Consider the following 15,327-nt stretch of genomic DNA (forward strand, 5'->3'; position numbering starts at 1 on the left):
AGCGAGGCGGGTGCTCAACAACGCGAGAACTACAGCCTACTTCACGAGAAAAAGGCCTTGCGCCTTTGAACTTACAGTCGCTTGGAAATATTCCTTACTTTCTCCCAATGACAGACGCGCCCAGACAGCTGGGTGCGCGTGTACACATAGGGACACACACAAATATGCACACGCTGACAGGTGCTGCATTGTTATGGCATGTCCAACTCTGGCAGCTTGTTTTCCTCAGACCTCTCACTGGGTGTGATGACTCAGAGACGGGAAGATGAAAGGAGTGCCATGGGCATGGGGGCAGAGAGCGGCGTCCACTGACAGGGGCCAGTGGGCTGGAGATAGCCTCCGCACAAGGAGGTTAAGTAAATCATATCATTAATGCAATGTAAAGAGATTGCTTTGACCTCTACTTGGGCTGTCTGCATATGCAAGCCTGTGCGGATGCGTCTGGCCTTTGTCCTAGAGAAGCAGGTGGCAGCAATGACGTCTATCCCCTTCCCAGCAAAGAGCGCGCGCGCGCACACAAATACGCTCTTTCCCCTTCACGCACTCACCATTCTCAGGTGTCATTACAACCAGGATACTGGCTTGAAATTCACTCATCATATCGGGTGGCCACTGTGTACTGTGCACTGGCACGCGCAAAGCAGACACCTACGCTTTTTTTCTCACGCACAAATAGCTACTTGCATGGACCTGATTATGCAAGCAGAGCCTGCCATAGGGAGTAAGTGGCCAACTAAAAAGGGAAACACGAAAAAGAATAACACAGGCTTATTTTCCTGCGTTGTATAAGTGCGTTTCATCTTCCCACTCTCGCATAGCCTATACCCCCACCCACACAGGTTAGATCCAATAGCTGGTGCCAGGCCTTTATCTCTGCAACACAAACATTACCGTGATGTGAAGGAATATTGAGGTGGAATTTTTCATAATCTCCTCCTCTAGACGCCCACATGTGCGCGCGGAGTTGGGGGAGAGCGCGGGATGAGGGTAAAAGAAAATGAAAAGAGGAGAGGTAAAGGAGCACGCGTGGGGTGTCTCACGTGAGGCTAGTCTAGTTGTTATAGTAACTGCGTCTAAGCCTGTCAATCAAAGCTATTTTAGGCATCTTTTTTAATAGGAATAATTTACACACACAAAAAGCATGAACCAGGTAATTGAGAAAGAATGATCAACTAAAGCTTATAACTTTTCCGAGCAGATGCATAAGACAGCCCATATCCACACGCTTTAAAACGAAACAAAGAAAAAAAATAATAAGTATTGATCAATTCAAAACATTTAAATCCTCATTCTTGCCAAATAGCCAAAAGATTTATGAGAGTAAGAAGATCCAGTGTTGGCACCATGGCTAAGTGCTGACTTTGAGGCAGAAGGTAATTAATACCTGTCGCTGTTTTTGCGCCTTTATTACTTTCAGACCAATTAAAATGTGACACTCCTCCGGCAGAGTGTGCCTTGTTAAAATTAAGCACATAAGACGCGCAGATACCTTTTGATAAACACATCCACGCGCAGCTACAATTGGCTTTGGCAGCGATCGGAGATAAGGCAGAGGGGGAAATGTCACAGGCTTGTAGATGCCACTTCACTTCCTGTATTGTGCGCTGCTGAATGAGATTACCAGTGTGCACGCTTTGGAATTGCACTCCAACAATATCATGATGTAAAATTGAAAGCATGGTATAGTATGAGCAGGTTTTGTCATGACAATACTTTTTTTTTGCTCATTGATCTTTGTGAAGTCTTTTTAGGTTTTCAAATATTATAGAATTGTCGCTGTTGGATGAGTTTTGCTTCCATCTTCTGAAGCTTCTTCTTGCTCTTCTAGTCAGATACAAGCCTGATTATACAAGATCGAAGACTCTTCCTACTCCTGAGGGGAGGAGTCAGGACTGCCATAACCACACCTACGTCTTGTTTTCACAAAAGTATTTAAAACAGAACCACAATTTAATTAGTCATAAATAAAATCCTAGGATAGATGGTAAATTAGTGCGAAAAAGCACACAATAAAAACAACTTCCAAGTGTGGTCAATACTGTATAATTAAGGTATTGTACTGAACATCAAATCTTATTTAAAGCCACACTGTGTAGAATTATACCCAATAAATAGAACTGAAATACAAGCATTTATTTTATGACATATGATATTTTCACCATTGAAAAAGACCTCATAAATGTACAAACATGAGCCTTTGCTGTGAGCGGCTCACCTCTCACATGCAAGGCCGGATTTATGCAAAGGCTTACACGGGCTAAGCCCAGGGGCCCAGAAGGTTGAAGGGCCCATGGGCATACAGAGAAAAATGCGTGCTCAGCGCGGGCTGTAAACTAGTTCCCTCTCTCTTTGCATAGTCCCTCACATTTATCAGATGCTTTTTTTTTTACCCAAGAATAAACCAGGACTAAATCAGGACTAAACCAGGACTTAACAAAGACTAAACCAAAAATTAATTAATTTATCCATTCATTGTAGAGAGAGAGAAATCTGACAGACATACAGTATATGTACAGATGTTGTAAAGGCGCTACATAAATAAATATCGATTGATTACGGGGGGCCCTGAAAAAACTTGAGCCCCGGGGCCCATTTTACTTAAATCCGGCCCTGCTCCTATGACATGACTTGACCAGGAGTGGGTACGTCTCCAGCTCGTCTCCAAGGAGATGTTCACTAAAGTCAGCAGAATTTGAGATTTAAATAGGCACGGTTTTCATCCAAATCCATTCTTTGATTACCCGCTGCAGTGATAGTATTTTCTGTTTTGAGCTGGTCATTAGGAGCGTGTTTTGTTTTGATGGCAACAACATAGTACAAAATATTACGCAGTGTGCCTTTAACTCACATAGTAAAAGTGTTTGGCTGGTGGCATAAATGTAAAGTCCTGAAGAAAAAAAAATGTGAGCATCTCAGACCACTAATCAATGATCTGTGTGGTGGAGGAGAGAGTGAGCAAGTGGAGACAAACAGTGTTGATATAAGGAAAATAAAGCAAATATAATACAATATGAGTGAAATATTTTTTTTTTAAAGGAGCTGGGATGATAATAATGGGGGGAAAAAGCATAGATGGAGAGACTGATGGATGCAGGCAGGGGACCAGCAGCATTCTGCCAGTTTCTCCATGCATCCTCCAGACATCACACTGCGCAACCATCTGCTTCAGCCTCAGCCGCGCACACACGCCTCGGACACGCACAGACACAGCACAAAGGGAAACGGGGAAGATACGTGAATCATTAGCGTTCGTACCGACAATGAATAAATATCTAGGGACGAAATATTGTCTGGGAGAAAATCACCTGCGGGGAAAATATGATTGGATGAGCTCACGACCTCAATGAAACGCAATTTGCATGTCATCTAAATGGGATCTGGCCCCGATGCATGGGAGGTCAAGAGGGCCCCGATTAGTCGCGCAGGACGACTCACGTCGCCTTCAATTGGAACAACAGAGGAGCGACAGGACAATGGCAGGTCCAGGAATGAGCTGCAGGACTAGTGCCCTCTTCTGGACGCCAAAGTCTCCACAATTGAACACTAAAACATTCAAGACGTAACAAATCGCAATGGCTGTTGTTGTTTTTAATCACATTAGAGCTGAGGGGAAAAAAAACAAAACAGCATGAGTGCATCACACAGAGTCCTGGTTAACCACGTACAGAGTCTTTTTATACATATATTTATATAATAGAGTACAGTTGTACAGCTTCTGATTGTAAGACAGAAATATCCCACATTCCCTGGGTGAGAAATACCAACATTCCCGGGGGGAGAAACAGAAAAGAGCCAAACTTTCAAAGTCTACACATTATAAAACCTACAGGCCATTCCTTTTCATAGGTTCATACATCAGCGAGGCATCAGGGTTCAATATAAAAATAGGAATATCGTTGGTGAAGAAGCACTGACTGTGGGGGTGGATGCGGCATGACAAGTCCATCCATTCAACACATTTCCAAAGCAGGAGATGTGTGCCCCGGTTTGTGCGTCTCTACATACGAGTGTGGTACAGCAGTCCAGCCCAAGGAAAAGGTTTAAAGTAATAAAACCCGTTAGAAAAGTAGCAGTACAAATAACCATATAAACAACAGGAGATAAGTAGTACAGAAGAGTGCTATCAAAACCAAAACGAGAGCGTTAAGATTAAAACCGAGGTGAGACGATAATCAAGTGGCAAAGTAATGAAAGGGTTTTGGGAGACGTGCAAAGCATTGGGGAGGTCGCCTGTCATGTGGGTTTCCTATGGGTGCTATTAACAAAAGAAAAAGAAAAAAACGGGTGAGTGCAATGAGGAGGAGGGAGCCAGCAGAGTCAAGCTGTTATTGCTGGGGCGTCGTATTATTTGGTGTTAACGTTTGAGCGGAGGAACAGACAGAGGGGGAAAAGGAGAAACTATTGCTGGGGGTAGTAGGGCTGCTGCTGAGGGGGCTGCTGGGGGTAACCGGGATATGGTTGCCCAGCGGGAGGCGCTGCCGGGTATCCTTGTCCTGGAGGGCCCTGGTACGGCATGTAGTACTGTCCATAGGCGTAGGGGCTGTAACCCATAGGCACCTGGTAGTATCTACATAAACAAGAGAATGAACAAGACATAAGTCAAATGCAGTAATTTGTTTAGACTTGGCTTCATCAGTGGAAAAAATGTTAATTGCTAAATCGATGTGGCTGTTGGTTGTATAAACATCAATCATAGTAAAATACCAATGTTTTATCATAGCAATGACAAAATTGGTCTTAAAATAATTAGATGTGGCGAATAGTGGGTCTTTTTAAATGTCATGTTCTATTATGTGACATTCACTGCTTTATGGCGCACCCTTTATAATGACACCAAAATTCTGTTTCCTGTCAGCGCAGAGAAAGATGTGAAATTAAATGAGCTCATTTGACTTCTGCACGGAAGCATCAGCGTTGAACTGACTGACACAGATTTAAAAAGTGCTGCCGCTCACCCTGGATAACCCTGGTAGGTTGGGTATGGTGGTCCCTGGGCCTGGGTAGGAGGCGCCACAGGTGGAGGGTTGTTAGTGGGTTGGACTGTGGGCAGTGGGTTGGCGGGAGGTCCTGCGGCCGCCTGGGGGGTAACGGCAGGTGGAGGGGGTCTGGCTGGAGGACCGGCCTTTGCTGGCGGCTGCTGTCCCGGCTGAGGCTAAACGAGGACACAGGCAAATTAAATGTACAGCTGTGAATGTGCGTCACGATGCACAGAGATTTGTGCTTACAAACACAGTCCTGGGAGCAGGTGTGGGGCCAGCGCCCGGGGCAGCAGGAGTGCTCTGATACGCAGGTACGTTAAAGGATGGAGCACTGGGCTCACGTGCAATGCTTTGCTGCAATTCTCTGGAGACAAAAACAAATGCCATTAGCTACACATAAAAGCATAAAAATGTGCTGTGTAGTCTACTAGTGAAAAGGCTCAAATGTCATTCTGAAAGAGAAAGGTCATACTTAAGAAGTTCATCACGCTCCGTTTTACGCGCGAAAACAATGTCACTGCATTTGTTCTGAAACTTCAGTAGAATTTCTGTCAAGTCGTTGTAAAACTGTGGGGGAGAAACAGACGACCAAAATAAAGCGCTGGGCTTGACACAGTAAGGTAACAACTTTCAGAATAAAGTTTGTGACAGGCTAAGGCTGGTGTGGTGCAGTTCACGAGGGCTGAGTACCTTGGTGCCTTCGCGCAGGTTGTTGCTGATTTCGATGTAGCTGTCGTGAGCCGAGGCCAGCTTCTTCAAGACCTCCTCTCTCTGGTTGGCCTCGGAGTTTGACTGCTTCAGGTTACTGAACTCCTGATGCGAAGTCTGCATGAAGAGTATAGGATTAAAAACAGTGCGAGAAAAAATGTCATGAGTATGAAGTGATAATTAGTTGGAAAATTCTCCACAAAAAGTTGAAAGTTAATTTGTTCTTTATAGAGCACTGACCTTTAAAAAGGCAGACCTTTGCGACAGACATTGCACTTGAGCAAAGTACAGCATGTGTTTCTACTTTTAAGGCAATTTTTCTCATTGGAGAAGAGCTGACATTTGTGAACTCAAATTACAATAACTGTTCCGTTGTTGCGTTTTACAACTGAGACCTATTGGTTACATTAAAAAACTGAAAGAGACCACAAAGGACCAAAGAAAAAGTGTTGCATGTTTGGTCTACCCATTGTACCTGCACTTGTCCCAGCAGCTCCTCCTGCTTGCGGAGGCTGGCCTGAACTCTCTGGTTGTAGGAGCCGTACAGCTGCTCGAGCTGAACCAGTGAGAGCTGCTCCTCATTGATGGCACCATCTTGAGCGAGCGCTGTCAGGAAAGTGACAGACATGTCGAAGGTGACGGCCTTGATCTCCCCCTCGAGCCCCTCCCTCTCTCTCTTCACCTCTTCCAGCTGCGCAAGCAGCGAGTGCAGCACGTTCACAACCTGCAAACACACAAGACAAATGAAGTAGGGCTGAGCAATAAAGCCTTGTTTTGGAGATGGATGTGCACACACACTTTGACCTTTTCCAACAGTTTCTGTTAATTATTGTCCATTAATCCCTCCTCAACCTGCTATTGTACAACCAGAAAAGGTAAAGCAACCTCTTTTTGTGTTTCAACTGAGCCAGACTCCTTTTTCCCAGTTCTGCTTGCATAGTTATTTAGGTTCCCCAGTGAAACACTGCTCGGTCAGCAAAGAAAATGAAAAATGGAGCTGGAGTGAGCAGGAGGGACAAGGCCATAAAGCACATAGTGTCCACCAGGTATTTGAGTACAGCAGGTCGCAGTGTTTATGAGCTGTACAAAACACTAACAATGAGTCACAAAAGCTGATAAAGACAGACCTCACTTCCTTGCAGGGTCTTGGTGGGGTTGGCAGAGGGAATGGCAGCGTTCAGCTCATTTTCTGGTTTGCACAGCAGAGCGATCATTTCACAGTGGGTGTTGAAGCGGTCTCGCACCACATGGTCCGCCTGCACGGCTTTGTCCAAAACGTTGCGGTAGTTAGCACCCTCTGGGGGAGAGACAGGGTGAGACGGGGAGCATGGTCAGCAGCGGTAGAATTAAATGCATCTTAACAGATGCTTTTCTGTGTGTGAGCATACCGGAGCGCAGGGGCTTGTAGAGGTCTCCTGAAGGGGTCCTGTTCCAGCGCTGGGTGAATTTGCTTCGTAGCTCGTTGTCTGTTGTCTCTTCATCATCCAACATCTTCAGAGACTGACAAACACACAAAGAAATCACTTTAATGTTTAAGTAATGATAAGATAATAATAAGAGTTAGTGGAGGTTTGATCGGTTTTAGATCAATATATATTATAATAGTGCTTGACATTACTACCAAATACCTGAAAAAACATAATACCCCGTCTTTACGACAACGGGCGCCGAACCATGACTTAAACGCAAGTAAATTTAAGGTACAATACACAACAAAACAATATATAATATACAACAGAAACAAGCAACCAACATAATATCAAAACAAATGGTTATAAAAATAAGGCATTGAAATAAAATGTGTAGTTTTCATTTGAAAGTAAATCTCAAAGTGCCTCAAAAAGCTGGGCAAAGTAAAGGATGCATTTCAGGTCTGTTTTTACACTCATTCATTGTGGCACTACTGTAGGAGGACTGTGTTTTTGGAGATAATTGGGACAATCTGGTTGAGACTTTTTAACGCCGCCAACAAACTTGGAACTGAAGCAGTGTTTTATGTTTTGAGACCCGTCTGCTTATTTGTTTGTCATCAACATGGCTAAAGAATCGCTGGCGCAGGACGGTGGACAGAGAGTCCTTGGCCCTAAGATCAGTGGATTAGATATCAATAACGATCCTAATCTGGGATCGATGCCAATGGAGACGATTAGGAGTTTGGGGGATTTGTGTGGTTTTCAAGTGAAGGAAAGGACCAATATCCAAGTCATTCTAATGCCACAGGAAATAAGCAAAGCAAAATTACAAGCAAGCTGTTCACTAAACTTGAGCAACACATTGAAATGATAAAGAGCACCACCAACCTCATCCAGGATTTCCCGATTGCGGGTGAGCAGTTCAGGCAGGTCTTTGATGAGCTGCTCAATGCTCTGAAGGCCTCCCTGCTGAATAATGGCATGAGACTTCTCACTAATGGACTGCGGGATGGAGTCTCCAGACAGGTCCTCCAGAGCAGCAGGCAGGTTTAGCGAGGCCAGAACACTAAAGAGAAAGACGACCAATAAGACCATCTCCTAAGCACCGCATTACGGAAATCTTATATGATTCTATGTAACTATGATGATGTGTTGATTGCATGCTCAAATTACAAACTATAGCAGTGGTTCTCGGACTTTTGTTTCCACTTATGCATGTTGGGAGTCAGGATACCCACCCCAGTCCAAAAAAAGTACAACAAATAAACTAAGATGTGAGTGTTTTCTTTCTCGGTCATATGTAATGATTTTTGACAGTTAAATGAGCTCAAAGATGATCTCTTATGATCTGACCCTCTGCAAAACCAGGCGCTCCGAGGTTGGGAACTACTGAGCTATGGCATTTGTCTCTGAACTGAACTGGGAGAAATCCAGAGCTGTATAATAGACGTTTCACGCATGCAAGCTCATTTAAACACCAAAACCTCTATATTCTGAGTCTTTTATTGATGTGTAAGATAAGAAATGCACCACCGGCGTCTATGCAGCAGGTGCAGTGACGTACCCATTGCAGAGGTTAGTGGCCTCCCTCATTGTTCCCACCAGTCTGTTCACAGTCTCAGCCTTCCTCTGGTTGTAAATGCTCATGGACTGCTGCACTGCCATGGGAACCATCTTCTCAAACAAATCTACACACAACAATCACAAACAACTTCTTTAACAAAAGAGGCTAAAGTTCTGCTACTTCATCCACTCCTCTCTATTAACAACTAGTTCACATTATTTACATTATTATTTAAGCTAAACGTTACACCAAGTGAGCCACACCATCAGCCCATTGTTAATGTCTAAATGGAAAGAGGCAGTGATGTTGCTATTGAGTTGTTCGGCGTAAGAGGGAGTATCAGTTACCTGTAAACTTCTGACTCAGCGGAGCAGTGATAGCTGTGGGTTTGGCCAGTGCAGCTTTGCCAATGTTTTCCAGCTCTTTGACCTCAGGAACTCGCTCATTGTAGATAAAGTCATTGTCTTTTTTTGCATCAGCGAGGGCTCGATTGATCTTTTCACTCAAGTCTTTGACGCTCACATACTCATCGTAACGAGATGCAACCGTCTTTACGAGCTCCGCTGCATGCTGGAAAAAACAAGTATCAGACGTCAGCAGTGTTGATGATGAGTAATGAGACATCAGAAGATCATTCTTTACCTGGAGACGAGCGATCTCCTCTCCAAAGTGTTTCTTCTGCTTGGCCGAAGAGCTCTGGTGAAGCTCTGCGTTGGCCTGCATGATGCAGTGCTTGGCCGCCAGCACCGGGAGCACTTCCTGAAAATAAAAATACTGACGAGGGAGAGGCAACCACAAAGCAACACACACACACACACACACAAAATACATCCAAGCATACGGACAGTGGAGGGCAAACCACAAAATGGCAGACACACACCAGCCAGATTCATCATGAATGATGTTACAAAAAGCCAAGCATGAGCAGAGGAGGGCAAACAAAAAGGAAGCAAGCAACCAGGGCCACCAGCACAGGGGGATGCAGAAGGATAGGAAGACAAGAGAGAAAACAGAACAGGCCATGAGTTTAACCTTTAACTAATTCAACATCGTTGACCTACAAATGCAGTCTTCAATTTACATAAGCGTTTATCAGACAGAGATCAACCTTTTAAACATGACGAATCAGACTTATGTCACGGGCACATTTCACTAATAGAACAATTATTAAGCAGATTTGTTCAACTTCAATGCATTTTCAGTTGTAAAACTAAACCATCCTGTTGCGTCGATTCACCAATCAAGCATCAGTAAAACTTATCATCGCTTCCTTTTGGTGAGAATCAATGATGCGCGGGTCAATGTATAAACAACCCCCCCCCCGACCGACATTTTGAACTACTCAGACCGCAAAAAAAAAGAAGAAAAATATTGTACCCGATCTGCTTTCTGACCCACATCTTCTAAAAGTAGTAAATTTTCATCGCAGTGTCATTTGGCCTGTGTGTTTCATAGAAAATTGTACTAAAATTGTTGTCTTGTAAATTACAAAGGTTTAATTGGCATCTTTATTTCAAATGACCCAACCGACCGCATCCCGAATATCATTAAAAATATTTTTGTATGGATTGTAACTGCAGGTAACCACGGGTGACCGCTCATTTCGGATCGACTCGCTCATTTCGGATCGACTCGCTCATTTCGCGCCTCACACAACTGAGATGCTCTTTTAAATGGCTATGTTCCTCCATATTTCCTGCTTCAAACATATCCACTCATGCTATGCCTTTCTTAATATCATGCCCAATCAGAGCCTCCTTCTTGAAGCTCTGTCAAAGATGCAGCAACAGAGCGAATACCCAAAAAATCTTTAGTAATCAGTGAGAGTAAGATGAAAGTGACCCAATGAGTACAGAGAGATGTTACAGTGTTACAGTCCCCCAGTGTCGAGGTAAGTTTTCCACACACACAAAATGATATACAACACCAAACCCCACACACAACACTCCGATCTCAAACCGTTTTTAGTTGCCTTCAGTTAAATGTGTTAAGCGCGTTGTGCAGCTCTCACATACCTTTGGGAGGTTGTCTTTGTACTGGCACTGTTTGAAGGCATCTCCATAGAAGTCTGCAGCTTGATTGGCCAGTTTAGCAATGACAGCGCTCCGCATTTTATCTACAGATTTCACATAAAGATAGGTCACTTTGGAAACAAGTACACACCATTAAAGTAGCCTGATAAAACACGGGCGCCAGACAGTTTCAGAACTATTAATCTCTTAAACAACATTAGCATAAAAAGACTAATTTACAAGAAAGGCCCGTCTTCAGCAGAAAACATAGGTCTAAATCTAAGTGGTATATCCCCAAACAGGTGACCTTCAAAACTCTTGTGCGTGTAGTAGGCACTCTGAGACATTTTGGGGGCACCGTCTGTACAGAACATGCATCAAACCTGCTTTTGTCACCGTGACTAATTACTCTGGAGGCTGCTGTAGTCATGGGCGCCCAATTAAAGATGCAGAAATACTTTGTGCGGGTATGGCTAATTTGTGGCATGTTCCTAGTTTTAAACTTTAGATCCCCAGATAAATGGTGTAAACTTTAAACAGGCCCAGATTCTGCTAAACTAACTTTGAGCCGTTACTCGTGTTATGTGGTTTTCTTCTCAAAAACATGCAAGGACTGAAACAATTCATTCATGTTTGAGTCACGTGTCCAGTTCATGTCCTTCAGATGCTTGACTTCCACTTGTCAATGTCATGAAGCATTTTCAAAGTCAAGACAACTTCACCTGACTTGATCTCATAATTGTCTTCACTACAGCCAATCTCAATTTGCTCAAATCTAATGTTTTTATTATTTTTTATGACTATTTTTTCTGTAAGCTCAAACCTATAACTTTCATTCCTGTGGTTCAACGGTATAAAAAAGCTTGAAGGGTGCAAAACATAGGACCTTTCAGTACCTGAAGTAGCTTTGAGAAAGAAGACCTCTTGTGCCTGGGCCAACATGATGAGACTCAGAGTGCCAACAGTCTCAGGAGAAATGTCCATAGTGGGCTCTCGGTTCAGAGCAGACAGCACTGTGTCCTTAATGTGGCCAAATGCTCCACTGGCCAGCTACAAACAAACGAAAAACATGGCAGAACAATAATTAAACATGGCCATTATTGTGTTGGAACAGTCAGGGCAGTGCTTAAGGTTTCATGTTTCCTCTTTCCACACAGAGGCTGCAGTATTTTTTGTTAGTGGCAGGCAAATAGATGCAAATGTAGCCCTTGCTACCTGGTAGTATTTTGCAGCTGCCTTCAGCCCCTCATCACTGTCCAGGTTCTGCTCCGCGGCAATCTGACTGGCCAGAGCCGCCGAGTTGAACAACACGCACGTCTTTTCATAGCCCACACTGGCCAATGCTGCAACAAAAACAAAAACAAAACAAACTCTTGTTTATGAGTTTAGACTGAAACATGAGGAAAACATAAACACAAGAAGAGGAGGCCTAATTTCTTCATGTAGATAATTATTCTTAGAAAGAAAAGATAAGTGTTACTTAGGCCAAGAACAGTTGATCAGTTTAATTCAGGTTGAAGGAGCCATTTACAAAGTAGGAACTATAAAAAGCCATGATGTACATTTTTCATTATTATCTATTTTTTTTCCAAATTTTTGATACATTCCTGGTATTAGAAGACACTGTTCTAATATTATACACTCGATACTGTGTAAACGATACACATCATCCCTTCATTCTGATCACTCATCTTACAAAAACAGGAGATACAGCAGTGATGACAAAAACTCACAGTACACACAGTACAGTACACAGCACTATATTAGTACATGTCTTTGTGGCCGAACACAGCGTTCACAAACGATTATCACAGTTACGGTGAATTGAGCTGTGGTGAAAGGCTGGACTTACCAAGCTTGACTGAGCCACCGAATAGAGATCCTTTATCAAAGGCATCCTTCCATGTGAAGGTTAAGCAAAGCTGTGGAGACAGAGAAGTGCTTTGTGTTGGAGCCGTTCTGTTCGAAAGCACAATCATGTGTGTGGTAAAGTAATTACCTGGTTTTCAGAAAAAGGGAACTTGGGCTCAACAGAACATAGCTGGTCGTAATATCTGAAGGGAAAGAAAATAAATAATATTAAAGTACGTAGCCTATTTGCTTTGGAACAACAGATTTATTATAAATACAAATATGTTCTATAAAAGCAAGGACAAAATGTTTGGAAAAGATGATTTGTAATTTGAGCATACGCTGATTGAAGACATGTGACAATGACTCAGGAAAAAAAAGACGCACGCGGGACAGCCTGACACATGATGTCACTGCAGTGACACAAGTCTATTATTAGCAAAGACAAACATCCAGGCAGTTTGGGAATCTCCCTCAATTCCTAGTTGAACTCTGAAAGTAGAAAACTTCACACAAAAAAATGTTTTTCTTAGACACTTGTCGCTTTGGATTTAATGACACATCAATGAAAGCCGAGATGTTTGTGCCCTCTGGTACTCAGCCAGACAAAACAAAGACTGCCATGGCAACACTGGAGAAGTGCACCTGATTGGTGGAGAAAAGCTGGTCGCTAGGGCTACATGGCACATGGTCAATGAGCAAGAAGTAAAAATGCAATAAAACCTGGAGTTCTCGAAGCCAAAGTGTCAGCTCATCAGCTGTCAACAGTCGAGTATCGGATTTCTGACTTCAGCATTTTTAATCAACAAAGGTTGATGTTATTTGTTTTATTTTCAGTATCTTGACAACTATGGAAGAACTAGGTCAAAAGCAGAAAGGTAAAGATGGTAAAGGTGATTTATTTACTGACCATTTGGAGATGGTTGTACAAGTGAAATGGAGATTGATACCAATATTAGGCATTGAGGTAAAATACATCGTAATCTTCTATTCAATTGTACTTGGAGCATTACGCTTTCTCTAAAATTAACAACTGTTTTTGAACTGTTACACATACTGCAAATGCTGTACGTAAAATCCTTTTATGGACCCTCGGAAGACTTGCGGCTGTTAAAGCTGGGTAGCTCATGGAGTTCTTAATAAACAATACTGCATCCACCAACACAGTAAGTCGCTGCCATCATACTGTAAAAGTGTTTGGCAAAAGGTAGGGCATTTGCCTCCTCTGAGAGACTGCATACTCTGCAGGTACATGGGCTTACCCTGAGCAAAATCACCAATGACTCATTGAGAACAAAAGCGGTTGTATCACAGAGAGCAAAGTCTGAATGAATGTGTAATGGGAGAAACTGTGGGCCAAGTATAAAATTAACTAAGCTCAAGAAAAGTAAAGACCACTACAAAGAGAAGACAAATGTATGTTTAAACACTTAACATAAATCTGTATCATATGTTCTGTACCATTAATCTGCTACACCCATTACATAACATAGGGAAGTGTCAGGTCACTTACAGCAAAACATTTTGTTATTGTTTTCCATTAACAAAGCGGGTCCACTGAGCTAGGATTGACGTTTTAAGTGAACGATGTAAGTCTTTTTAGATGTAAACCCTTAAATCTGAAATGTGGAACGGGCAACGTGAAACACAGCGTTGCTGCTGAACCAGCCAAAACACAAAGCTAAGTTTCCAGGACTTGACAACTGAGCCTGACTGAAATACGAGTCAATAATCTCATGAAAGCTTTTTTCGCTAGGATTAGCATTTAGCAACGAAGCTAACACATCTGGGTGCGGCAGAAACAAAAATGAGCACGACAGGTGGTGAAGAGACTGGAAATCACTAGAATAGTAACTACGTAATAATAAGGCATGAAACACATAGTAATTACTTGAGTAAAATCTCCAGTGAGCTGTCGTGTTTGTCCAGCGGCCTTCCCAAAGCGCTTTTGCGTAGCTTGTTGAGCTCTTCCACTGCGCGCAGATACTCCCCCTGCTCATCAGATCCTTGATATGTAGTTGTCACAAATTTCGACAGCGGTTTCACTAAATCCACCTCCGACGATTTCTTCAACGGGACAGAAATAAAGGTCGCCATTTCGGCACGCAAAAAGGACAGCTCAAACCCGTAAAAGCGTGTCGATTTCAGAGATCACGGAACACAACAACAGCGCCAGCACTTCCTGGTTTCTGCGTTCTGAGCCGTCAAGTGACGTCATGGGAACTGCGTGGCGCTAAGACGTTAACTGGTATAGCAACTTTTTATTCATCAATAAATATAATAATAATAATAATAATAATAATAATAATAATAATAATAATAATAATAATAATAATAAATAATGAAAATAATAATAATAAAATATAATAAAATAAAACACAATAAAATATAATATAATAAAAAATAATAATAATAATAATAATAAATACTGCCTGTATAGTAAGATAATTGGGAAACTCACCTTTTTTTTTTTTTACAGTTTGCTTAGTTTCTTATACTTATAGCCTTACGTAAAAAAAGCAAAAACTACAATCTGTATATTTAAGATAGACGTAAAGGCACTACACCTTTTTTCCAAGTAATGGAACTAAATTGCTTTAACATCCTTTAGTACGTTGTAAACTCGGACTTTTGTGTGGAAAAACATTGTACAGGCTAGTTTTGTAGCATTTCTGTGAAAGTGATCCTGCAAGCTGTGAAATATGCCTATAAACTCGTCCCGGAGGAGAATCGGGATGCTACAAATATCTTAGACCACAACTAACATTCTATTTTCATTGTGTTAAGATATCATGTATGGG

At 42.5% G+C, this 15,327-nt stretch overlaps 1 protein-coding gene across 2 annotated transcripts; it reads right to left on the reverse strand.

Moving 5' to 3' along the window:
* Positions 1 to 3,573: 3,573 nt before the first annotated feature.
* Positions 3,574 to 14,724, reverse strand: pdcd6ip (programmed cell death 6 interacting protein). 2 transcript variants are annotated; one of them, XM_079570771.1, is made up of 18 exons: positions 14,418 to 14,724; positions 12,675 to 12,729; positions 12,528 to 12,597; positions 11,891 to 12,018; positions 11,572 to 11,725; positions 10,679 to 10,779; positions 9,306 to 9,422; positions 9,011 to 9,233; positions 8,664 to 8,787; positions 7,988 to 8,165; positions 7,076 to 7,187; positions 6,815 to 6,984; positions 6,163 to 6,411; positions 5,670 to 5,804; positions 5,452 to 5,546; positions 5,226 to 5,343; positions 4,956 to 5,152; positions 3,574 to 4,567 (listed from the first exon to the last, which is right to left on the reverse strand). In XM_079570771.1, exons 1-18 carry the CDS (start codon positions 14,621 to 14,623, stop codon positions 4,399 to 4,401), a joined length of 2,601 nt encoding a protein of 866 aa, XP_079426897.1. In that variant the 5' UTR covers positions 14,624 to 14,724; the 3' UTR covers positions 3,574 to 4,398. The 2 variants fall into 2 exon arrangements, with proteins under 2 accessions (XP_079426897.1, XP_079426896.1); XM_079570770.1 differs by having other exon boundaries at positions 9,306 to 9,437.
* Positions 14,725 to 15,327: the final 603 nt, after the last annotated feature.

The sequence above is a fragment of the Gobius niger genome, assembly GCF_951799975.1.
Source record: "Gobius niger genome assembly, chromosome: 14".
Taxonomy (NCBI): domain Eukaryota; kingdom Metazoa; phylum Chordata; class Actinopteri; order Gobiiformes; family Gobiidae; genus Gobius; species Gobius niger.